A 25,845-nucleotide genomic window follows, 5' to 3' on the forward strand; every position below is an offset into this window, starting at 1 on the left:
ATAGGAAGTGCCAGTCCACATTAGCTCACCTTATTGTGTGTCTTGTCTATAATAATGCCTGGGGAATCCACATGCTACTTCACGACCAGCTTGTGAGTCAAAAAATGGAGCATTGCAAGTGATAAGGGATATGAAAGAGGAGTTTTGCTGTAGCGGTGAGAAACTACATTTGCAGGAGAGTGGGAAGTACTGCACTAGTGGGGCATGGAGGGAAGCAGAATTTGAGAATGATCATCCAAAGTCTTTTATTGCCCCCCTAGCTGTTCAGCTTGGACTTTCCTAATTTATATGGACTGGGCATTCTGGAAGGGAATTAGTCACTACCTTGCAATCAGAACTTTTATGTATAAAAATATTTTCTCATTCCTCTGGTTCTTCAGACCTACATATCATAAAAGATTTAAAAAAAACCTGTTTTCCTTATGGCTATCTTCTCTTGACTTTTGATTTATTTAACATGAGAAATTAAAGAAACTGATACTTATTCACTTAAGGGATGAGGTTGCGATGTAACTTAGTTGCATGTTTGATAGCTGTCACATTTTTTAGGTGCAAGTCATCTGCAGAGAACTTTCTTTTGTATCATAGATTATAATTTTGGGGCTACTTCCTTTTAGGGCAGCATATATTCCTAAAAGGGACTCCCAGAGTAAAAACCCTGCTATCTGAAATACCCAGATTCTTATTTAATAACAGGTATGGGCACAGCCTTACCACATGGTTTTCTCATCTTCACTTGCCAGTAGCCCTGTCTGAAGGGTATGAGAGTGCAGGCTATTCATGCAACACCTAAATCATGCTATTTTATCTGTACTTCTGATCACAACCCATTATGGGCAATTTGTTAGACTTTTAAATTTACATCAGGAGCCTAAGGGAAAAAGAAAGCTGAAATGGAAATTTAATTCATATTTCATAAGCAATTAAATAGTTACAAATTTTAAACAGAGGCTTACAAGTTTTGAGTCTGTTTCTATGCCTCTCCTCCCTCTCAAATCTATGGGAAAATGCTTAATTTAAATTCATACATCTTGCACAGATCCGCTACTGAGGTATTTTATCCAACTGTAATTTTAGGTTAATGACTACTTGCAATAATAATATTGAAAAATTATCTGATGCCTAGTGCATATTTTTGCTCTCAGAGGAATGCGTGCCCTATGAAACTTTAAAAAAATGGTCTGCTATGATTTTTAGAAAAATATTAATCTATATACTTACCTAGGTAGATAAAATCAATTAAAGGCATTAATTAAATTTGGGTACTGATATAGCAATATGCTATCCAGTTACATTAAATGTTACTTATTAAACCATCTAGAACAAATGTTTGAAGGGATTTGTACGACACTTACCTCAATCGTAGCTTCCTCAGGACAAAGACAGTTCAAGCACACATTTGGTGAATGTAATGCAGTGAAGTAAGAAATAGCAGTGAAGAATTCAGCTTAACTTGCTGCGAAGTTTGCAGCATTCAGCAAAATAATCCTCAGGGCTGTGTTACCTTTCGAACAGGTGTCTATCTGAGAAGGACAAGCTTCTCAGGACAATGTCATCGGCTCGCCATGCTGTTCTGTTAGCCTTACTCGTTTGTGTTTGTAGCCGAGCAGTTTTTATCCAGTCTTATTCTCTCTTACCCTATACAGTCGGACCACCTATTGATGCATTTCATTTTTATGGCTTTTTCGTCAGGAGAATCATATATTCTCGCTCTCTCACAATCAGATTATGAAGAATCAGTGGAACATCGACCTTAGCTGGCCCATTTTCTGCAATCAAACTTAAGGTATGAACTGCTCTATAGGGCACGTAGGCCCTGACTCAACAGGCATGCAGACCCATCGCACTAAGGCAGTAAATAGACACCTGACCTGTCCTGCTGAAGAAACTGCGGAAGCTCAGCAGCATGCAGTTAAGTACATGCTTGAAAGTCTTGCTGAGGTAAGTCTTAGGCAAGCTATGTCTTAGCTTGTATTTCAAAGACTGTTTATACCATCACCGTTTTCCAAAAGAGTTCTTATTTCATTAGCTGTCCTGTCACTGGCCCAGCTGATTAAGACATTTGCCTGCAGAGGGCAGAGTACATTTGCCAGCAAGACCTGTCAAGAAAAATACTTAAATCAAGGCATTTGTCTGACAGTGAAGTCATCCTGTGGCATTGCGGCTGTTTTGGAAAACTATCATTGCACAAGCTGTCCATGAGAAATAGCAACCAAAGAGGTTATTAGTGTTAAAGCAGAGGTCTAATAAAAAATGAAGGAGGGGAGAGAAAGTAACAGGTACATTGCTACAAAAGAACCAGTAAGAAAACTGACAGATAAGAACTTACTAAGATGGGCATGAATACAAAAGCAGCCCATGATGCTTGGGTTAACCTACATGTGTGATCGTAGGGGTAAAAGCCCACTTTGGTGAATCAGACCGTAAGATTCAGTCAGTGGTTTCTATTTTTCTTAAATGACTGTAAGGATTTGGAAAATCCTTGGTGCAGGTTCAACTTTTAGATTTTTAGAAGGGAAATTACTCTCTTCTGGATGACAGAACAGACAGTATAAGCAAACTCAACATCACTTCAGCAGACAGGGGAAAAGTGGGTATATTGTCCGAACAAAACCTGGAAATTACTAAAATGGAAGGTCACAGTGATCTTAAAAAATAGACAACTGAAGAGAGAGAAAGCTCAAGGACAGGGTATATTTTACTGCCCAGGACTCTAAGAGCTAGCAGCTATCATAGAATATTGACTCATTAATAGAAATCTGACTCCTCCTTTCCAGGAAAGGATTTATCAGTCATCAAAGGATGGTTTTATAATCCATAGGAGAAAACTGTGCCTTTACTGAATGTGAGCACACCATGAAAGGCCTACTGGCGTAGTTTTGTTTTGTATCTCACATTTACTCACGACTCAGGAAAACTGAGCACAGTAACTAACTCCATTAATCACTTCACATCAAGCTGGAAATATCAATAACTTAAAACTATCACAACACATCCTATTGATTGTTTACATTGGCAATGGGTTCATTTTCCATATATAAGATCCCGTCTACTACGTTCTACAAACATTCATTTAGCCCATACTCCGTGAGTCCTTACCTCACTGAACTAAACTGAATGAACTACAAAGTAAACTCAGGCAAACCCCCAGGGACTAGAAACCCAACCAACTCTCTTGAGAATGACAACATGTGACCTCTTAGTGAAATTTCTCTGTGCTTCTGCCTCCTCTCTAGGAAGATATCAGAGCTTTAAGAGGATGATGGGTGCAGGAGATGGGATGTTCATTCCCATTAAGGAGAACAGCATTATAACGTCCCCCAAAGTTTTGGAAACTGGTTGCTGTTATGGCTCACTGGACTTGAAATTGAAACCAGCAGGGCGTTTGCTGTGCTTATCTAAAGGTACTTTATCCAGTACTTCCTTGGAGTGCAGAGCCACCTTAGTATCACCAGGTGATTTCCACAGTCTCGAGCAGTGAAAAGTTGCATAGACTGAAGATTATTTATCCTTTTTAGAGCAAAGGAATTATAAAGAGAAGAGAAGCAATAGCTGATTTGAAATAACATTCTGTATTATTTACATTGAGTATCACGTATTCGATTCAAAATGAGTGTTAATTTGAAAAAGGACCAATGGGAGCCCCAAAACCTCCTGAGAAATTTCCTAAAGAAATGTATTTTCTAGAAATTAAACTTTGCTTTCTTAATGAACACATTTTGCAGAGATGAGTTATTGGTATTGTCAATTCAAATTACCAGTGGGTCTTCCTTGCAAAAGAGCAGTCCCTTTTGAGGATTTATTGTAAAATGAAATAGTAGACAAGGATGCATCTTGTTTGTTTGTTTCCCTCACAAGGATATATCATTAATGTGTTTGTAAGAACTAATATGCATGGCCCCCAAATTACATCTGTGGAGTCCTTATAAAAAGTGCTTACTGTATTGCCATATAATTAGATTCCCTATGCTGAATATATTATTTCAAAGCTGTCAGAAGAAAAATTACAGACCTTGTGTAACTCCACAGGAGTTGGTGACATGATTTCTTTCATTTCTTGCTTAATTTTTCTCAGAACCATTGACTTTCTCCCCACATCTGATGGCAATGTGTTGCTACGAGTAGCTTGACTGTAATGTGGCCTTACAGTACTTCTTTCCTGGAAGCTGGCTTGTCTTCCCAGCTGGCTACGAGGCTGTGGGTTTTCATGATTCAAACTCATTGTACTTCCTGACATAATTGTGGCCTAGAGCATTAATGAACAGGTTAATTTTTAACACAGAATGTGGGTTAAGCAAGTGATTAATTCATAGCAGTAGGAAAAATGTCTCTATTCTTTGTTAAAACACAATCACTCAGGGCACAGCAAAAGGCAAGAGGATAGATGTTCAATCTGCTTGCAAGCAAGTCACTATAAAATAATGGACCACAACAGAACACAACAACAATAACAGAACCCTATGGGCAAAAATTTTCAGACAGCATTTCAAACTAAAATACTGAGCACTAGAACGGCTATGCTTGTAAGCTAGTCCCCTGGCAGACTAGAGTCAAGAGTGTGTAGTATAATTGCTTATTTTAAAAATATTTTACATGTAAATAAAATTACTTTTAAGTTGCGACATAATTGCATTTGTTGGAATTGGAGCTATAGGAAGGCATTTACAATTCAGACTGTGCGTGCAAGGTAAAAAAAAGTGAGTCAGCAGAATACATAGGCAGCTCTAGAGTCAGCACTGGCAGCGAGCGTGCCCGGATACTATCCCAGGCCAGGGAAAGCTCAGTGCAGGTAAGCTCACCGCCTGGAAAGAAACTTTGCGTAACACGCATATTGCAAGAGTAACTGCCTTAGCTTAGCACTAATGCTTCAGAGATACCATTTTCTGTCTCACTGCTGTTTTTAATCTCAGTAAGAGCTAGCCTTTTACGTTAGATGTAAGAATACATGGAGGGTGAAATCTTGAAAGAAGACGATGGCAGTCATCTCATCCACTGGGTGGAACGGACTGACATGAAAAGCACCTGTGCACAGCAAGAAGCCTCCTCCTTTGTGAAAGGCTTTCTGCTCTGGGCAACAGGAGGCAAATGCACTTCGACGCAGCCACCGTACAGAGGTGCCACTGCTGGGATAGGTTACACTGAATTTCCTATTTATTCTCCCTGGTGCCGATGGATAAGTAAAAAGGGAAAGTAAAAGGCCATAACCTGAACTCTGACTGGGACAGGATGCAGGCAGCCTGCTTGAAAATGAGAAGTAAAAATGAAGGGGGAAAAATAAGGGGAAAACAGGCAAATAAATGTTTGCTTCTGACTCTGGTGAGCATGTATGTCACCCTTCTTTCTTCCAGCTCCAGCACTGCTTTCACTATGAGATAATATATGGTAGCCATAACAGTCTCTCTTGTGCTCAGTAATGACTGATATTACTGCCTGATGGAGCAAAAGCAGCCAGAGGACTTGGCAAACAACAGTCGTCTTTGCTCTTTGGCTGAAGACCTTGAAATGAAAAATAGAAGGACCTTGACTATGCAATGGCACTTCATAAAATAGAGGCATCGTCATTCTCAGCATCCTGTCATACTGAATGAGTCTTGCTTTCTTTTCAGAGCTGTGGGTTGTGCAACAAGCTGATGCTGTAAATGATACAGCAACTACAGTTCTGAATTTCACTTTTGTGAAAGGCTGAGGAAAATTCAGCGTGTTGAAGTAAGTGAATTCTGGTCAGCCTGAATGATCTATTTCCATTTCGGAATTGACTATTTCCATATCCTTTTAGTGTGCTCTGAATATTGAACCATATCTGACTATGGAATTAAACCAGTATAACATTTTCTCCTACATTTTTCTGGTTTGCAATAACAAATACATGAGAATCACATTTTGCTACCCATACATGCAATACAAAAGCCATAAATCTGAGGAGATAAATTAATCTGAACTGAAAAACTTTCACCCAGTTATGCCATTCACATTCCTCCTGGCTGCTAAAGGACTTCATATAACATAAAAATGAAAATGAGATTCTGCCAGTTTTGCAGCTCCAGGAATTTAAAAGAACATAAAAGAAAATATTTTAGGACGATTCATTCCACATCTTTAAGTGGCAGTATAATCTTAATTGTTCTGATTAGACAACTTAGAGAAAAGGTTATTAGAAAAATAAAGACTCAAAGTTACTCTGCGTTCCGTTCCCCCTCTACCCCCCTCGCAATCTAACATGAAGCATGGTTAGATTTGCAATTAACTTCAGGATGAAATGTGAACATTTGTTATGTAGTGAAGAAATTGCTGTATAACAAACATTTCTCACATTGGCAGCTTTTTTTTCAGAGTGGTAAGATTATAAGTAAACATTTTGGAAAGATGATTTTCTTTTATGTTCATCTTAATCAAATTAAGTTTCAATTTAAAAGACAACCTACAACATGCTAAGAAAAGCTGCACAAAGCGTCTGTCAGAGAATGGGATGCATTGCTGCAGGAAGGTTATGCCCACTTAAGAAGTTCTGCGCCATTTGCTGCCTCTGCAGACAGCATCAATGGTTATGCACAGCAGAAGCTGCAAGTCAAAAGCTCTGGGGTGAACATGTTTATAGAATTTTGGTTGCATTGTACAAAAGAAAACAGCTCTGGTTAGGGGTGGGGGAGGCAGCTGCACAAGCAAAATATAAAGGTAAAGGGTAGGTACCAAGAGAGTCATGTTTCTCAAACACAGACGCCTGTCAGCCTTGTCCTGTGGAGAGGGGTTAAAGCTTTTAAATGAATTGGTGTGATTAGTGCAACTTAAAAGAAAAAAAGGAGAAAATAAAATGAATGTAAACCAAAACAAAACCATTATATTTCTCTATAATTGGAAAGAAAGGTTAAGATTGTTCTACCTCTAGTTCCCTCAGAATTCCTGACTGGCCACAGGTCTCTAAATCCTCCAGAGCCTGAGACCAGAAATTTTCCTCCTGGTCAGCCTCGGTGTTATCATGGGTACCTGCGAAGCTAGATTTACAATGAGAGGTTAAAAAAACGTGGACTTTTTTTCCCCTTGAAAAATATATTTTACACATGTGCCTTGCCACAGATTGCAACTTGAATGACAGAATGTTACGGTAGGTAGGCAGGAGAGTGGGGAAGAGTCGCTGATCAGGAGAGGCTGGATGGACACGCAGAGCACATGACAGACAAGCCTTCTCATAACCTGGCAGTCACTAGCAGCTGGCAGGATCTAAGCAGCGAGTTATTCAGTAAGGAGATAAACAGATTCCGAGAACAATTCAATACACTTTTTTACTGGATTGAAACTGGGACCTCACTCTGAAAATTAATGAATCAACCAATAGCTGTGTGCAGAGCTGCTCCATGCAACAAATATTTGCAATAAAACCTTTCAACTTCACAGATTTCTCCCAGAGAATATGAGAAGAGACCTTATTTTTGCAAACACCATTTTGCAAATGAGTGATGGGGGTGCTTTTTACCTGATTCCTTCAGTCTAAGCTGCATTTATCATTATCAGTTTAGGCCCACCTGACCGCTATCATATAAACTACTCCAGTCATTTCATAGAGAAAAAGAGAAACTTTAAGGGATGCAACTGTATTGGACGGAGACTTAGGTCTCTGGTGTTTCATAAATGCACTGAAGCCGTATTACTAGCACTCTTGAGCAAGATTTGGTGACAGTGATGCTTAGGGAAGTTGCCCAGCAAGAGAGGTCTGATAAAAAATGCCAACTCTGGACTGCAGCAACACAGCCCAAAGCAACACCATTACAGTGTGTGTGTGTGTGTGTGGAGGAAGCAGGAGATTTTTGCTGTCTTAGCAAGGGGAATCAGCTCAATGAAGGTTCACACACGCGTCATTGCTGCTGCACGGGAGGGGGCTGAAAGGCAGCTGTGAAAGGCAGAGAGGAAGGATGAGGAAGGAAAGAATGAGAATTTGCCCTTTTGCTGGCAGCAAGCTGTTGCTTTGGAGCAGCTGCCCATGGACTGCAGCTAGTGGTGCTTAACAGCACATAAACAGAGCAAACACTATTATGGAAGCATCTGAGGCCTTGCTTGACAAACTGTGTATTACTGAGAATACCATGAGTGTAACATTGTTAACAGAATAGCTTTTAAATAGGAGAATCACCCAGCACAACAGATGACAGCTCGAATGCTTCACACACGATACTCTGCCTCAGAGATGCTTTCTTACAGATATGATCAGTCAAGCAGACAATGGTCAGCCATTTCAATCTCTTATTGCAATAATTCTCCATCTAGCATCAGTGTGTCTTCTAAGGTATTGCAATAGATACAGCAATGGTGAGAATACCTACTCTGATCACAGATGCAATTCCTCCCAGGCAAGATAAGAAAGTATTTAAAACATGGTTTTAGAAACATGAAATTAGCTCTTTTAATAAACCTAAGCAGTTGTTTTAACAGCCAATGTTGAACATAGACTAATTTATCCATTACAATACCTTTCTTTATATTGCATACTAATATTATCATATAAAATGGAACTTGAGTTAATGAACAGGATTATTTGAGGCAATTGTCTGTGACAGCAAAGACTGCATTTACTAGAACTGGAGGTCCATTTCTTCTCCGACTTCCGTGAAATCTGAAATCATGATGCCTATATGTCTGGCCTCTTTTTAGCTGAAGCAACTCCTTTTTCTGCCCTCACCTCCTCTTTTGCCTTTTCTCTGAATCTTGTCTCCTGGTGTGTGAAATGCTCAACTTTTGCACCTCCATTACAGCCACATGAATAAACTGATTTGTGTTGCACCAGAAAAAAAGAGGTACCAAAATAATTTCTCATCTAGATGGCTTTTTTTTCTGAAACCTGAGAGATTGATTTTATGTCATGTGAAATATTGTTTGACCTATAGTGAATATATTTGGTTTTCTGATGCTTAATCAAAGAGCTATCAGAAATTTAGATGTATAAAAATCCTGAAGGAGAGGTAGTGGGACAGATATGAAGACACAGTTGCCTATGATCTGGTTTTTTTTTTTTTTTTTTTTTTAATTCAGGAGCTGATAGGATGTGCTAGGATCTGGCAGACTCATTCCTGTAAGTATTGTTTTAATGTGCAAAAAATTTCCCCTGGAGCAGGAATTATAACAGACTTGTCCTACCTGCCAGTGATAGGTAGACGCCAGGCTACAGAGTGTTTTAAGCTCTCTGGTTTCATTCGCTTGCCAACTGAAATTTCATTGTCACTCAACGGCATGTTAATGATGTGTTTTCTGCTTTTACTCAGGTTTTTCTCCTTTTTCTCATTTCAACTGTTTTTCCTTTCTTTCCCCTTCCTCCCCCTCCCTGCCTCAGCCCAGCTGGGTATCACTCCTGTGCACTCTTCGTTCTCCTACCTGGAAGTATTCCACTCTTCCAGCTGTCCCCCACCTTTCCTTTGCCCACCAGAGGCAGCTTTCCACAGCTTGCCCTCTTTCTTCATGCTCCTGATGCGTTCTCCCCCTGATCTTTCTATGGATGTTTGCTTTAAATGGTTTTCTTGATTCTCTCCCAATGTCTCAGTCTCATTCTGTTGCCACATATTCTTGGAAGCTGTGCTACACAAAATAAAGGTAAGAAAAAATTACTTTTTAGTAATTAGAGAAGAAGATAAGTTGCTTAGCTAGAGGCAGAGAAGAGGTGGTTTTCTGGGGATCCCTGTAAACAGGCTGGAAGAACAGACATGCCCTTCTCAAATACTCTACCACGTGGTACAGGAACACCATCAGGTGTGGCATGATCCATTTTAGACATACAGGGTGAAAATAATCATTTTTTTAATTTGTGCCATATATCTCAGGTGTAAGCCACATTGACAAGTGGAATAAGACTCTTTAATGTGCATACTTTCTGTGAGTAGTACTTTAAAACAGGAGTAGAATACATGCTTTTCATTCAGAAAACTCATTCATTTAGAAGTATTTTACAATCCAGCTTCCCGGTTCACTGCTTATCAACTTTTTCAGCCTATTACTTATGTAACTGCAAAACAGTAGGTGTCCTGGAATCTATAGCTGCATCTCATCTGAAAAACAAAAGATGGGCTTTAACTGTGGATAAGGATGCTGCTATCAAATCAAAGACATTAACTTATCAAGAATGGGAGGTATGAATAAAACTGTGGTCATTTCCCTTATTAAATATTGCCCACTACTAGCCTATGAAAACTTCTAGTATACTTCTGGCCAGTAGGGACCAAAGGTGCTGGATACAGACTAAGAGTTCACACTTGCCCAGATCTTAGCTATCATCTTGCCAGACTTGTCTCCAGACAAAATGCCACTGGGCAATCTGCTGTAGCAGAGGATTTGTCATTCAGATTCTGAAAAGCAGCACTGGCATCTAAGCCTTGCCTTGATTTGTATTTCAAAGCTAACAGACTGGACCTTAAGGATTTACTTACCCAGTATGTTTATATAGGAAGCAGAAAGGTTTTCTTTAGTACTAAACTTTAATTCCTCATAGACTGGGATTTCAGGCTCACTGTGCTGCTACACAGCACCGAAATCTTTCTGACTGTGATGTCTGTCTTCCCTTTTCTGAGGAAGAACTGTTCTTTGGCAGGAATTACCCAAGTCTCTGCAGTGGTTCCACTGCTGGATCATCCTTAGAATAGAGAGTAAGAGACTTTGGGTTTTTGGATCTTTCACGATCTTCAAGCATTATCAACTAAGCATTTTTCCCTCAGGAAGTTCTTTTGCCTTCAGAGAAATTCATTGAAGAGGAGATTTACTTCTCAGAAGAAGAGGAATGCAAACTACCACAGCTTTGGACAAGACATTTCTACCTGGGTTGCTTTATTCTCCTACTGAATCACTGCAGATGTCGCAAGCATTTATGGAAGATGACTAATTTCTGCTTCTTTGCCAAAACCAAAATGAAGAAGTTTCATGGAAGACAAAAGATTAATGTGCCAGTTTTCTTTAGCTGCTTTATTTGTAGATTTATTTTTGTGGAGTAGAAAACAGAGCAGGTTTTTTTCGAAGCTTACCCAGGGGAATGTCCTAATTTTTGGGGGTTTTTTGTTCTTAAGAGATAAATGCTGTGTTTTTTTGTCTGAAGTAACTCAAAATAAATGTGTGTCTTGTTTTTGGTATCATAATCTTCCATAATTTACTAATGTCACTAATGTCACTAATTTACCTTAATAAAATTGATTAAGTATAAATACTATATCTCATATTTAAAGGAAGAGCCATTACAGCTGTGTTAGAAAAACATGATTTCATTTCAGACAGTAAGTGTTCACTTTTGAGGCACTGCTGCAGCTGCAAATCAGAAACTCGTACATGAACTCACCTGCTTGCTGTAGGTCGGTCCCATTCATCATCACTCAGCCCTGTATCATGAAATGGGTGGTTTCGTGGTTTGCTTGGAGGGGACAAACTACTCTGTTTAGGAGTCCTCCATTCATAGGCATTGAAGTTGTATCCTGAAGCCTGATAGCTGTGCCCTAAAAAGATGAATTTTATATTTACAGCTCGGTGTATGTTGTGATGACAGAAAAGCACATCTCAGGAGCTGGGTTCTCTAGAACTTGGATGTGGACTCATGATTACTACCTTTTTTTTGCAGTAGTAGTCAGATATTTAGAAGAATAAATGACATATATTATGCCTGAAATTAGGTGTGCTCTGAAGCTTCTCCTGTGAAAGTCCATTGAGAGTAAAATCTTTAACATATCCAACACTGTTCTACTGTTTGTGTCTCAGCTGCTTCTGAAGCTTAGTTCTGGACATTTTCACAATTTATCAATTTCTAATTTGACATCATACATTGAATTCTAATGAATAAATCACGTGTGTTATGGGTGTGTTAACTATGTGCTAACATGCCCAAAAATTAAACCTAAGCTATTAAGATAAAATGTGCTTCAGATCTATTGAAAAAGGAGTTTGCAAGGATGCATTAAAAAAAACGCATCAACTTGACTTTTCGGATGACGAGCAAGAAAGTTTTTTCTTCCTCCTGGTAACTTTCTCAAATTTGGAAGCAATGCAGCCAAAAATTAGTGACATATTAGTGTCAATTATGCACACTACTACTAATTTGTAGAATGGCTACCTAGATGCAAAAATTGGCATAGTGCAGAGGCTCTTGAGTGACCACTAACTGAAGCAATGCCAGAACAGGAAGGAGGGCGGCTATCTCGGCACTGCTGAGGCAAGAACTTATTAATACAAGCACAGGATTGTGCTGTCACAGCCCTGCGCTGCCCTGCATAAAGGCCAACATGGGAATGTCTGTACCCATGCCCCTTTGTGGAAGGGGGACTTGCACTTAGCAGAGCTACTGCTTTTTGCTAGGGCTCCAAGAGCTGAGAAAAGGCCTGTCTCATGACTGGCACACATGCCCAGGACCAATATACACCCTTGGAAAGCTCAGCTTTCAGAAAGTGATTTCTCTATCAGCCATTTCCAAATATCTCAAGGCTGTGCAAGTGGCATCAGATGGCTTTTATATCTGAAGAGTTTATTTCTGGGTGCTTTTATCACACAAGCAATGTTGGTATTAGTTCAATAGTATTTCTTTAACAGAATTAAGTGTAATTTGAATTCCAATTAGGAACCAGACAGTCTGGCTTCCAAGTGATGTATCAAGAAGAACGCATGGATTGTCTTGTCACAAGCTGATGCTGATCTGGTAAGCAAAATCCATTACAGTAGAGCTGCTATATATATATTTCATCTTGACATATTCCTTTTCTAAGTCTATAGTTGTCGTTTTCTGATGTGCATATTGGATTAGGAAGTTCTATTTTGTTGATGACTAACAAGAACCACTGCTGTCACCTCTCTAAAGAGTCTAGACCTGTCTCCCTCAAATCCCATGTAACTACAGAGTTGTGTGCATTTTCAGCTAATTGGCAGACATTAACATACTCCCAGATTCTAGGAAGGGTTGTGTATGTGAAAATGTGACTGCTGCGTGGGGAAGGCTCCAGATTAGTAAGGCAGACACGTTAGACAAAGGTACAAAATGGGGTATTAATTCAAGGAGAGAAAAGACTGCTCACCAGCATTAAATTAGTAACTAATAGGATAAAGCATTATCTGGTGCTCCAGAAACATTCCCCAAACTCCTCAATTTGCTTAGCCTGTGCTTATGCCGAGAAAGGTTTGGAGAGAAGCCAAACTCAACTTGACAGGTCAAGACAGAATGAACTTCAATAGAAATGTGGGTCACATTAGTACCACAGCAAGGGATACAGCACAAATCTGATTACGCTCAGGCTGTTTAGCAAAAGTGCCATGTATCCAGCCAAGTCTGGGCTGATTTTCTGAAGGGAGTTAGAAAAAAACCTGCTTTGAGATACTGGTTTAGTTCTGGCATGGCATCCGAATCATCATGAGGCCCACCAGCCTGGGTCTCAATCCTTTCCACAGTTGAACAACTTGCTCCAAATATCATCAATTCACCCAGGACATGAGAACTATAATTTTGGCACTTTTTCAGCAATACTTCTCCTTAAAACTTAAAAAAATCAAATGAAAATCTAACATGATTTAATTTGATAAACTGACCAAAACAGTTAAAAACAGAAAAGGGAATAAATTAACCCAAATCTTACTCCAGTGAAATACAAATTATACAGAGGGAATATAGCCCAATAGATTGAGCACTAAATAAAATGTTATATGTAACAGTAAATTGAAAGTAAAATGTAGAAAACAGGAGTTATAATTAAATGTATGGAGACTGTCTTGTTTAAAGTAAGTTGATGCCAAATGTATGCAGTAAGGCTAAGAAATACTTAAAAATTAAAGAATAGAAAAAAATGGCCACTAATAGTGACATCAGCTACTTCTTGATCTCAAGTAGCTCAACTGGTTTCAAAGGAAATGTTCTGCTTTCCAGAAGAAACCGCCAGTGTTATCACTGAGCAGGCACATTAGAGAAATGCAATGAAAGTAATCAGCACAGAACTTCAGCCTATATGGTATATCTGCTGGGCAGAGCTCGGTTTCAGTTTTCTGTGTGTGGGTACAAAACAGCTGTCCATGAGCTAGTACCCATGCTCCTGGAAAGCAACAGAAAGAACGAGAAATAAAATGGAAAGAATGTGTGCAACCAGAGCAAGCGAGAAAAAATTATCTGAGGTAAGGATCTACCTGTCCAAATACCTGTGAGGTAGTGGGAATACCTGCTTTACTATGGAAATAAACATTTTGAAGAGAGTTAAGTAAAACAAAAGCTGTGTGGAAGTTATTTTTCTTGTTATCTCGAATATTACAAGATGTCTGTATCCCTCACTGCGTAATTAAATGTCTTGCACAATAAAGTGAGATTATTTGAAAATTCTATATAAAACGATAGTCAACGAGAAGTACAAAATTTAGCGTTAAGGAAAATCATGTCTTTGACTAGAATGATTGTTTTTGAGGGCTGAAAGTTAGATGTTAATGCTGCAGGAATGAGGAAGAAGCAGAAGATTTACAAATCATAAGCAATGCCTAATGTTCCCCCTTCAGCAGTTTATAATAAATCTGTTCTCAGTTAAAAATTACTGCATATGGTCATCAAATTCATGAACACCTTCAGTGTGTTCTGTGCCTTGCATTGATCTGTATTTGAAGGATAAACTTATTTAGTTGTGGATGAGCTATGGACCGGGCTATTCAGATGTCAGTAAAGCTAACAAAAACCTGTTAATGTATTGATAAATGCTTCATAAAACATCACATTGTCATGAAAGAGTGGATCTGACCAACTGTAAGAAATCATGCTGCCTGGCGAGTCACGTGGTCATAATGAGGTACTGGAACATTACAAAGTACAAGGTTTAAAGTCGGTACAGATAAAGTTCTCTTTAAGGCAAAGGAAGGTCAACCATGAAGGCAATAATTTCTACTTTAAATGTTGATTGCATTCTTGATAGTACCTTGGTTTCCAAAGCTGGTATCAATACCAGAGCCATCCCATGACTCTACTGCGCTGTCAACACTTGGGACTGTAGTGGAATAGATGTCTGGGAGTTTGCCAGATTTCTGTGCAGCAGAGGTTTCATCTTCAGCATCACTCAGTTCACTTATGTGACCCACAGAAAATTTCTTGGGACTGGTAGCTGGATAGGATTATAAAAAAAAAAAAAAAGAGGGTGGTGGTCATTGCTTTACTACAGTTCTAAGAATATGCTTTTTACTACTGACATAATGTTTTTCCAGAGATGGCCTAACTGCTTGTTAATCTGTAACAACACATGCATTAAAGACCACTGATGCTGCCCTTGGCCATACTCACCATCTGTCTGCTTCTTGATTTTCAAGGTGACAGTTTCTCCTGCCATCTGTAATAAATGAATGGCTTCACTCAAAGGTTTTCCTTTCAGACTGCTACTATTTATTGCTAGGATTCTGTCTCCTATGTGAATTGCCCCAGTCCTACAATAAGAGAGAGAAGTAAAACATTGAGGAGCATAAAAAGCAACAAAGGCAATTTCTTTGCATATTTTGAGTATCTTTCTTTCATTTTGCTTTTATAGCTGTTTTACAGAGTAATTCTTTTGTTAGAAACACTTAAAGCAAGTCACCTTTGTTGTAGTGACAATAGCAGAGCTGAGGCATGGAGATGTGGATTTCTGTGTTATTGCAGTAGTTGAGTTAACCACCTATGGAAGATACTCATTGCAGCCCACCTGTTTAAGAGCAATCCCAGACAGCTCAGTAAGTTCTGAAATGAGTCAAGTTTCTAGAAGTCTCACAACATAACAGATAATGGCAGTGTGAGCAAGTAACCAGCTATTTCACCAGCGTGGCTTTGAGGATGGATCATATCAAGAGAAGAAAATAAATTATCTTTGTGTAAATGCACTGTTTGTTCTGGCTGTGCACAGTCTCATGATTTGTGTGCTGTAGGTTCTCTCTGAAACTACCACCAAAGGTACCAGTTGCAATGACTCTACCTATCTTAGAAATAACAGGTGATAGAAAACCTTAGCATTTTCATTATTCTCTATCCATCACTTACCATGAGGAGCACTTCTACTCCTCGGATAACGCTTGCTATGGTGTGAGTAAGTGGACATACAGATGCAGTGTGTGGGTACGATAAGCGGCAGATAAGTATACAATAAGTTCAGATAAACTTAGACACATGAAGTGCTTTCCTTACTTATTGTACTATACAAGGCTATTACTTTTAAAAGCCTGTGCTCTGTCTTTATACTATGTGCAATAACATCCTGTTAAGATATTGCTCATGCTCCTGAACTTGGCAATGATCAAAAAACAACAGCAAAAAGATTATAAACTCAGATTTGGAGAATTATAAAAAAATAAATTGTTAAACCATGAAAATTAGCATGTTCAGGTAAACAAAATAAATCTTCATTTTGACAAAAAGACTGCTTAAAAATGATTTGCTTTCCAATTTACCTTTCAGCTAATCCTCCTTTTGTAAGGCTGGAAATTATTATGGGATCAAAGGGCTCTTCAGTACCAGAGATTGTAATTCCAAGAGGCCCACCATAGCGCTTGAGCTCAACAGTATAAATAATTGCTCCAGAGCTCTCCTGTTCATCTGCAATAAATGCCAAGGGGATGCAATTGGTTTCTTATAAAAGAGGGAATGAAAAAAATAGCACATTCAGCCTAGTGACTGGTAATCAAACAACATTTTCAAAGGATTACATTTCAGATACACTTCTTAATCATATTCCACTAGATTATTTTGGAAAAAAAATTCTCTCTTGTGCAATTTCTTTTTTATTGCCAAAACCTGATTACACTGAAGTCAACAGAAAAACTCCCCTCATTCTATTAAGACTAAATTTTACTCTGTTTAAAATATTTATATCTTCTTTCCTATTAAAATATAACTTCAGGCTATTTTGTTACAGAATGGTTGAGGTTGGAAGGAACCTCTAGAGGTCATCTGGTCCAACACCCCTGCCCAAGCAGGGCCATCAGGATGCGGTTGCCCAGGACTGTGTCCAGATGACTTTTGAATATCTCCAAGGATGGAGACTCCACAGCAGCTCAGGGCAACCTGTGCCAGTGCTTGGTCACCCTCACAGTAAAGAAGTGTTTCCTGATGTTCAGGAAGAACGTCCTGTGTTTCAGTTTGTGTCCATTGCCTCTTGTCCTGTCACTGGGTACCACCGAAGAGAGCATGGTTCCGCTTGCTTTACATCCTCCCTTCAAGTATTTATATACGTTGATAAGATCCCCCCTGAGCCTTCTCTTCTCCGGGCTGAATGGTCCCAGCTCTCTCAGCCTTTCCTCATTAGAGAGATGGTCTAGCCTTCATCATCTTTGTGGCCCTTCACTGGACATGATCCACTATGTCCATGTCTCTCTTGTACTGGGGAGCCCAGGAGTGGACCCAGCACTCCAGGTGTGTCTCACCAGTGTTGAGTAGAGGGGAAGGGTCAGCTCCCTCGACATAGTGGCAGTGCCCTGCCTGATGCAGCCCAGGAGGCTGTTGGCCTTCTTTGCCACAAGGGCACATCACTAGAGAAAAGACAAGTTACTACTGTTGTATAAATACTGGTACTCATCTGTTTCTTGAACTGAATGGAAGGTATTTAGAATCAAAGACAATTCAAAAGTTTTAAAACCAAACTTCCTTAAAAGAATTGTGGGACAAGTCAAAAGTCATGATAAAATGAGCAGCTGTCGTACTAAGAGAACCTGAAATATATCCCATGTTTTTGATGGACAAGTTCTAAGCTTTTGTAACAGAATCAAAAATAGCTTCTGAATTGTGAATTATCAACTCAGTTGAATAATAACTCCATTAGATTTGATTTCATTATATTGCATGAAGTCATTTGCATTATTTTGAAATTTTAGTCTCACCAAACAATTATCAGAAATGGAGAAGAATTCATCACTGGGTAAGCTTAAATACAATGTATTTTCCTTAAACAATACCCAAGAGGTATTGCAGTAACAAGAAAGGCTCCTGTATTTATACAGTCCTTGCTCTTTACATATTATCAAAAAAATATCACAGCAGGAGAGCAATCAACTGCAGTATCTTTGAGTTGTGAAGGGCTATTTTAAACTTTAAAATATCAGATTTCTCCTCAGATCAAAATAATAAACGCTCTCTTGCCCATCTTATGATATTCATATTCAGCCAGGACATCTGGCCTGGCAGGCAACTTTTCCTAGATCTGTGGGTAATGACATTTCGAACGGCTCAGCGAGTATGGAAAATGTCTAGGACGCACATTCCGTAAATGTTACTAGAACTAACCCGAGACAAGTTAGAAAATTCTAATGTTCCCATTTCCATTCCTGTAGATAGAAAAACTTTAAAAGGAAAAAAGATACCTGCATCACTAGCAAAGTTTCAAAGAGGTGCTTTCTTCTAATGGTACTTAAGCAGAGCTGGAGAAACATAAATATGTGTGGAGCTACTTTGTTTCTTCCCAATTTGCAGAAAATTTAGGCCTTTAGCTCCCTTTCACCCCGACTCCATCCTATTTCCCCCTTGCTATCCACATAAAGAAAATGGTATACATAGAGAATCAAAAGAGAAAAGAATTGGTGGTGTTTATTCAGCAAAGAATCCTGGGATTGTCATGCTTAGTGTTGGCCTTATATTCCTACTTGGGGCATTATCATCAGTGTTTTGGCTCAGTTCACATCAACCACACTTTATCTGACATGCTCTTTCCAGAAGCACCCAACTCCCAAGACTCCACTGGAAGCCTCTGGCTGGCATACAGCAGGCTAGTAAGTAAGCTGCCACTGCACAGCAGAAGAGTGGCAGCTCTTGCTTACTTGCTAGATATTTATGAAACAACAACAAATCCTCTGGGATCTAATGCTGATAACGTTTACGCAGGTGTGGCATTGACACGGTACAAGACTTCAACTGAAGGAGGAAAAGTAATCCACCAAGCTAACTGAAAATGTAATAGCCAGCATTTGCTAAGGGTTGACACAATGCTGACGTTTCTCTGCTATCAACAGTAAGTGAACAAGAAGTTATTAATAATACAGCAGCGCTGAAACATGAGAGTTGAAAGTTTATAGATCTTAGTGAATGACTGGAAAGGAGACCGGTCCATTACGTCTGTCTTCTGGTTAGCCCTATTTAAGAAAATTAATGGCAAAATGCAACAAATGTCAAACTGCTACAGTGTTCTCTTCAGTGCTCTTTCCAGGCAGCAGAAACGTGAGCTATCCAAGAACATGGCATGCATGTGGCCTGAATTCACAATGAAGGCCAGTTCTGCCATGAAAGCAAAGAACTCTGATATTCAAAAAAGGTGGTAGCCATTAGGTTAATCAGGAGATAAAATTGTCCTCAGTTTGGGAAGCTGGCAGGAAAAAAAGAAAAGAGAAAAACTGCTGAAAACTTACTTCCACCTGGAGAGGAAATATAATCCAACTACCCTGGTTTTGGGTCTCATGTATTTGAGATTTTCTTTCTTTCTTTTCTTGTGATGCAATTGTGGATAGTTCTTGGAAATCACATTTAGTGAAAGTAGACCCTCTGTGCTGCAGCACCTCTACTCTGTCGACTAGTCTCTTGCTCTTCAGAGTAACATCTGATCAATACAGACAAAAGTGCAAAGAAGAGCACGGTCTGGGGGAGCACATGACATGTACTACTCTGCTGCTAGCATCACCTGCATGGCTGGCTCTGAGGAACACAGCTCTGAGACACATACAACTGTCTGGAGAAGGGAAGAGTTGGAAAGACAGCAGGGGAAGGAAAAACACAAGGCAGAAAGAAGAGCTAGAAATACTTAAAAATGAATATAAAAATAAAGAGTTTGAAAGACAGCGAGGATACGAGAACCGAGGGAGGAATAACCTCTGCTCCCTGCCGTCCCCTCCTCAAAAAAGCATGCCATGAGAGACTAAAAAAGGTTTAAATCTTAATCTCATTCTGTGATTTAGAAATTGTATTGGAATGCTCTGTGCCTACTCATCTATTAGCATCAGGTTTTCGTTTTCTTGGGGAATTTATTAATGATTTTTTCTGTTGAGTTTAAGAAGCACATTTCCTCCCTTTGTGAGAAAAACAGACATTCATTGATAAACTAATGGCAAATAAACCAAAGGTGATTTTAATTGAGGTATACTTTTTGCTACGCCTTTGCTAGTGTTTTTTAAAATATTTTTTCTTTAGCATTTCAGGAGACATTCATTTTAGATTTCAAAGGATCTGAAATCTGCTATAAATACTTTCAATTACACTTCGACACTTAGTCAACAGTTACAAGAACCAATTGTACAGAGAATTTTGGTTCAGTAGGTCTCTGAGTAGCTGTCCATCTACATTTGAATCTGTTCAGTTACACCAATCATGACTGGATAAAGACTGTAGTTGTGTGAGAATCTTGATATAGATATATGATGCAACTGTAAAATAAGTAATATGAAAGTGTAAAAGAAAACCATGGAAAAAGAATCCCACTCAGGCGAAAATCTGTACCAGCTAACATGATGTGCGATACTTAAGACAGCAAAGTTATTATTTTACACGGGTGGAGATGGAAAACCACATTTTAGTGACAGCAACAGAAAATGTGTACCAACTTCAATGGAAATGGAAGCTGATCTAGAAAGAGATTAAGTCCATGAGGTGAGGGGGAGCGGGGGGACGAAATGACACACACAGGACAAACTCACAAGTGTTTAAAAGTGTGGGAGAAGTTATTACTACTTCTACATGGCTCTAACTCACACCCCTCTTCCATGGTCTGCTGGTAATTTCTCTGCAGGGCTATTAATGAGAGGGAGTCTTCCAAATGAGGGGAAGAAGGTGAAGGAAGGATTCTAGGTGCCATGAACACTGAGAAGACAGACCCCCTCTTGTGCAGGAGAAAACTCAAACTTCCTTCTACAGGCATTTTTCCTGTCAATCTTCTGCCAAGTGTAGTTGCAGTTTGCTCTTCATACCTGGCTTGCTTAGTTTTGCAAAGCAACTGTCAGGCAGGTGTCCCTTTGGATGTACAGCCCATGGTCAGTTTGGCCAGCCTCTGTCCAACATGGACCAGCTATGTGTAGCAAATCCCACCTCACCACCTGCAGGGACCTAACCACAATATCCTGCCGGGTGGTGGCCACTCACTTTGCCGGATCAGAATTTACTTCTGAAAGCCAGTTTGCACAAGGTGCTAGATACATCCGCCTTTGCTTGGTACTGATCATACTGAGAAGATACTTTGTTTGCTTTCAAAAGCGATTAAAGGCAAAGAGCATTCTAGTGTAATTCTAAACACCACTTCAACAGTTGCACTTGATTTTAAATAATAAAGTGTGGCAGGCTCTGCCTTTTTGCTGTGAGATTGTATAGAGCTTAAGACAAGTGAATCTACGTTCATGCTTTTGTGTAACACTGTAATATAAATCCCAGCAGTAATGACAGTTAAAATTGTCTAATGCACAACAGAACTCACTTCATTATCTCTAGGCAGAAATTCTGCTCTTATGGAAGTCATAATGGGGAAGATCCAGGAATATTAATAGATGTAGGTGTGCAAAATGATGGCAGCTCCAATACTTCCACTGGGCTGATCAGACATGGCAGCTCCATCAGCCAACCAGCACAGCATGTAAAGTACTACTTACCTTTAAGCATGTGAACAGTCATACTGAAGCCAAGTTTGTAGGTTTATGGGTAAAGCATGCACTTCACCACTCTGCTGGAGAACTGAGGCCTACGGATCCATGCTCTGCTAACCATGATTCCAATCTTAAAAGCAGAGAAAATCTCAATATGCTGATAAGACAAAGATAAACCTTATATGGCTGCATCTGAGGGGAAACTGAAGACTTCATTTTGCAGTGCAGCTCCTGCAGGCAATATAGCCACTGAGAAAATTCAGAACTTTATATACCATTAAAATTCTTTCTAGTTTGACATTTTCTGATTAGCATTAGCATAAATCAGCCATGTTTAGAAAAAACATTTCACTAAAATTTAAATGCAAAAGAATAACCCTGTGTTCTAAACATCCTGAAAATACACAAGAATCTGCAACAGGCTCATTGCTAATACCGGAATTATCTTCATCTTTGCGGATCTTTAACTTTACAAGATCCTCACAGTGCTGAAGGATCTGAACAGCATCTTCCATTGAGCAATTGTCAAGTCGAATGTTATCTATTGCAAGCAATTTATCACCCAGTTCGAGCGTCCCAGTTCTGTGAACAAGCAAACAAGCTTACATGAAGTTCTAGTAACATTAAAGCAAGGTATCTTAGAAGCTATGAACATCATTATACAAACGAGATGGATTTTTAAAAAACAACTATTTCTTAATACGCTGGACATTTCTTTTGTAACTACTGTTTACAAAATAAAAGCACAAGTCTCTTACATGCTCCTGCTGTTTAACTTGAGTCTGGCTGGCTACACAATGGAAACAGATTTTCACGGGGAGCTTTAATGTCTTACCTGTGAGCAACACTTCCTTTCTTGATATCAGAAATAACCAGAGGGTCTCCTGGTTTTCTACTGGATGGAGCTGTAATAAAGAATACATACAAGTACCTGTTTTTTATTTCTAGAGATGCAGATGGGCTAATTCTGTCCACAAATCAATATTTCATACACATTATTTACCTTAAATAATAGCAAATTATTATTTGCTGTTTACCTTAAATAGCAAATTATTATTTGCTATCTGTCCATCATGGTTAAAAGGATGCTCTGGTCTACAATGCCAGTCAGTGCTTTTCTTTACTGACTTGTGCAAAAGTATTTGACAAGTTTCCCTTGGCCAGTTGTGCAAGCCATTCACAATGCTGCTTAGCAATTTCGCTTGGCTTCTGGTTGCATGGGAAGCAGTTAACTACCCCAGGAGAAGACAACGACAATTATTGACTGCTTCCAGAGGACTGTTTCTTGGAGCAGCTTCACTGAGTGCATTGTTTTCGAGGCTTCATCCATTTGCTGACAGAAGACTGCACTGAAGATCTGATACGGTAAGCAGTGGGCTCAGAACTTGAGCGTGACGAAAGATAAATTTTTAGAGACTGGTGTGGCACCTGCTCTCTGCCATTGGGAAGTATACCACCTACAGCTGCTCTGGCCAGGAGGTAGTCCATGTGGTGAATGCAGACTGACTTTTGGGACTGTTGTTAAAGAAGTGTGCTGATATCAAAACATTGCCATGTGGTATAAGGCTCTCAGTTCTCCTGAAGGAGCTAATGGTTTTTGCACATGTAGGGCTCTTCAACTGCCCCAGGCCATTTCTGCTCTGTGTAATGTGGCCTCTGCATCGGTTCACAGAGGTACTTCTCTATTAGACTCCAATGCCTAAGTGACAATCACCCAAAAAGCTACCCATATTGGAGGATCACCTACAAAATCCTGATGTCAGTTACTGTAGCAGCTCATGATTTTTCTCTTTGATGGAAAATGACAGATCTTCACCTACAGCAACCACGTGTATTAATAATGACATTTCCCACATAATATTCTAACGGATCTTGTTAACCTTGGCTGCCCTGGCTGAGAAAGCCTTTGAATGTCAAAGGAACTGTTTAATAACTGCTAAAGAGCCGTATTTCAAATGCAGTGTCTTGAAAGTCCAGAAGACAAAGGTACAAAGACTTTCAAGACTTTTTAGAAACTTGTCTAAACCAGCATGCTTTCAGGAAATGCGTATGTTGCAATTCAGAGAACAGCAATTAACTTTTTGCCGGATGTATAATTTTCATAGCTTGTTTCTCATACTTTCATGCATGGGTTAACTATATCTTCTATGACAGTTCCATGATTTACTCGAATACTTTGGGTGTGTTTTACCAATTAGTATCTTGTTAAAACTTTAAAGTATCACTTGGGTGAACTTTAAAAATTATTTTTGAATTCTATGTTTTTATCCTCTGGGTTCCCTCTGAGGTTATATGCCACCCACTGTACAATGCCTGCACTTTGAGATTTGAGTATTGAGATAGTTTTTATGAAACTGCTTTCATAAAAATTACCAGTACTAAAGAAAATAGTCCATTATTGTTTCCAAAAAGAAGAGAGAAGGAATCAAAAAAGGGGAAAGAGCACAGCTCAAAGTGCAAAGCCACAGAATACATGTGGATGCAAAGGGTACAATATTGCACATCAAGTTACTACAGTTTCAAACTGAGTAAGTGTGAACCAGCAGTATTTTGTCAGTTATCCGGGACTGTTAGTTGTGTCTGGTGGATGAAAGCCTTTCTGTAGGGAGCAAACACAGCTCAGTATGAAATGAATCCCCCGATGCTGGCAAACCCGTAATAAGCAGCTACACAACACTTTTGTTCAATTCTCATGACATACTTGCTACAAACTATTCAAGTTGCATTGCAGAGATAAAATCATTAATTTCCTCCTGAACTGTTGTGCTCCACATCACCACAGCCTAAGATTGCCTCCCAAACACTAGTGAACAGATGCTGTCCCCAGCAAGAGTATTGAGTACCATTATCCTGATTTTACAGATGAGGAAAGGAAACATAGGAACATATGACAATTTTCAGTGCGCAATTTGACATATCCATGCCATTGTTTCTCACAATAGTTTGTAGTATATAACAGCTTCTGTGTCCAAAGCACAATGACTGGCATTTTCAGCAACAGCTGCAGGTGCTCAGCATTTCTGCAAGTGTGACCCCAGGATCTCAACAGTTTCCCCAGAAAATCAAGCAGCCACTTGTAGAAAATCTCTCTCTCTTTCCCCCGCCATGAAATGACTAGCATCTCAGCACAACTCTATTGCAGGGAAAAGGAAAAAAAATAATTTCTCCAGGATAGCATTAAACCATCTTGGTCATGAGATCACCTCCTCTTTCTTTCTGCAATCCTCCACCTCATTCATTATGCAGCCTCCATCCCCTTTGATACACACCACTGTTCCATCTCTCCCCAGACAGCAGAGAAGCAAGAGTCACAGTGAGAAAGTAGTATCTGACCACTTAATTAAAAAAGATATCCTCATGAATTAACGTAAGTTTGAAGTGGCACTGTACAGCCTTAAGTCTCCATTTTTATGTTGCATTTAAGAATTATTTTTGTTTTTAAGAAGCAATTAAAAAAAATCTCTATCAAATATTATCAAGAGCACAAACAGGCATCAATACTTGAGACTCACTACGCAGATCCAGGTGACAATCACATGGCATGGGGTCGGGAAGGAAGATGAGAGATACTTCTCCAGCATTTACTGCTGCTAGAAATGCTGTCAAATTCGCTGAGATGTAGTTTTTGGAAGGGAGTGGGCTCCAGTCCCTTCTACAGTTAGCCTCTGCCCCCAAATCCATGTCAGGTCCACTTTGCACAGTTCTCTCTTTCCTTGCAATCTCTGCTTCAGAGACTGAGTGGGCACATGCATGTATATGCATGTACCACCCTGATGGTATTTCCCCCTCCCCCAAGCATAACAGCTCCTTGTCACATCTTCTTTCTCCGCACTTTACCACTCACCTGTGTCCAGCCTTCTTGTTCAAGTCCCAGCTTCTACTACACCTGATCACACCTCAGTCTCTCTCCTCATTGGCTGTTACGGCTCTCCACTCATTTGCTCTCCTTGTCCACCAAAGACCTCACCTTTTCTCCTCCCTGGTCCAGCTGTTAGTCTACCTACTGCTGAGCTCTTGTGAGACCTTACATGGTCCGTATGATGAACTACAAGTGGACTGAAGAATGCATAAAGTTGTACAGATGCTAAATTTAGGTCTCACAGCTGGAAGGCTGTTCTTCAGAAATTTCTCTCTTTAAATTACTCTACGATCCTAGATCTCAGTCCCAGGCCTCTACCCTACTTCTACTAGGAAAGACACACTTCCCCTGCCTACCCCCCACTACTCGAAAGCAAGTTCAGTGAAGTGTTGTCAGTTTTGTAGACCAGCTGTTCTATTAGGTTAAAAAAATCCCAAACAATAGAGCTTTTTAAA

At 39.5% G+C, this 25,845-nt stretch overlaps 1 protein-coding gene across 5 annotated transcripts in view; it reads right to left on the reverse strand.

Annotated features, from left to right (window-relative positions):
• GRIP1 (glutamate receptor interacting protein 1) overlaps positions 1 to 25,845 on the reverse strand; it is a 232,440-nt gene that overhangs the window by 4,960 nt on the left and 201,635 nt on the right. For 3 of the 5 annotated variants that reach the window (XM_059816077.1, XM_059816076.1, XM_059816075.1), the window contains 9 exons: positions 22,367 to 22,436; positions 21,968 to 22,113; positions 16,375 to 16,519; positions 15,233 to 15,381; positions 14,883 to 15,065; positions 11,300 to 11,453; positions 6,878 to 6,989; positions 6,688 to 6,732; positions 4,013 to 4,246 (listed from right to left, as the gene is read on the reverse strand). In XM_059816077.1, coding sequence (XP_059672060.1) covers positions 4,013 to 4,246; positions 6,688 to 6,732; positions 6,878 to 6,989; positions 11,300 to 11,453; positions 14,883 to 15,065; positions 15,233 to 15,381; positions 16,375 to 16,519; positions 21,968 to 22,113; positions 22,367 to 22,436 — 1,238 coding nt within the window. The remainder of the gene's footprint in view (positions 1 to 4,012; positions 4,247 to 6,687; positions 6,733 to 6,877; positions 6,990 to 11,299; positions 11,454 to 14,882; positions 15,066 to 15,232; positions 15,382 to 16,374; positions 16,520 to 21,967; positions 22,114 to 22,366; positions 22,437 to 25,845) is intronic. The other 2 variants (XM_059816079.1, XM_059816078.1) reach the window with 1 other exon arrangement.

This window comes from Gavia stellata, chromosome 4 (genome assembly GCF_030936135.1).
Source record: "Gavia stellata isolate bGavSte3 chromosome 4, bGavSte3.hap2, whole genome shotgun sequence".
Classification (NCBI taxonomy): domain Eukaryota; kingdom Metazoa; phylum Chordata; class Aves; order Gaviiformes; family Gaviidae; genus Gavia; species Gavia stellata.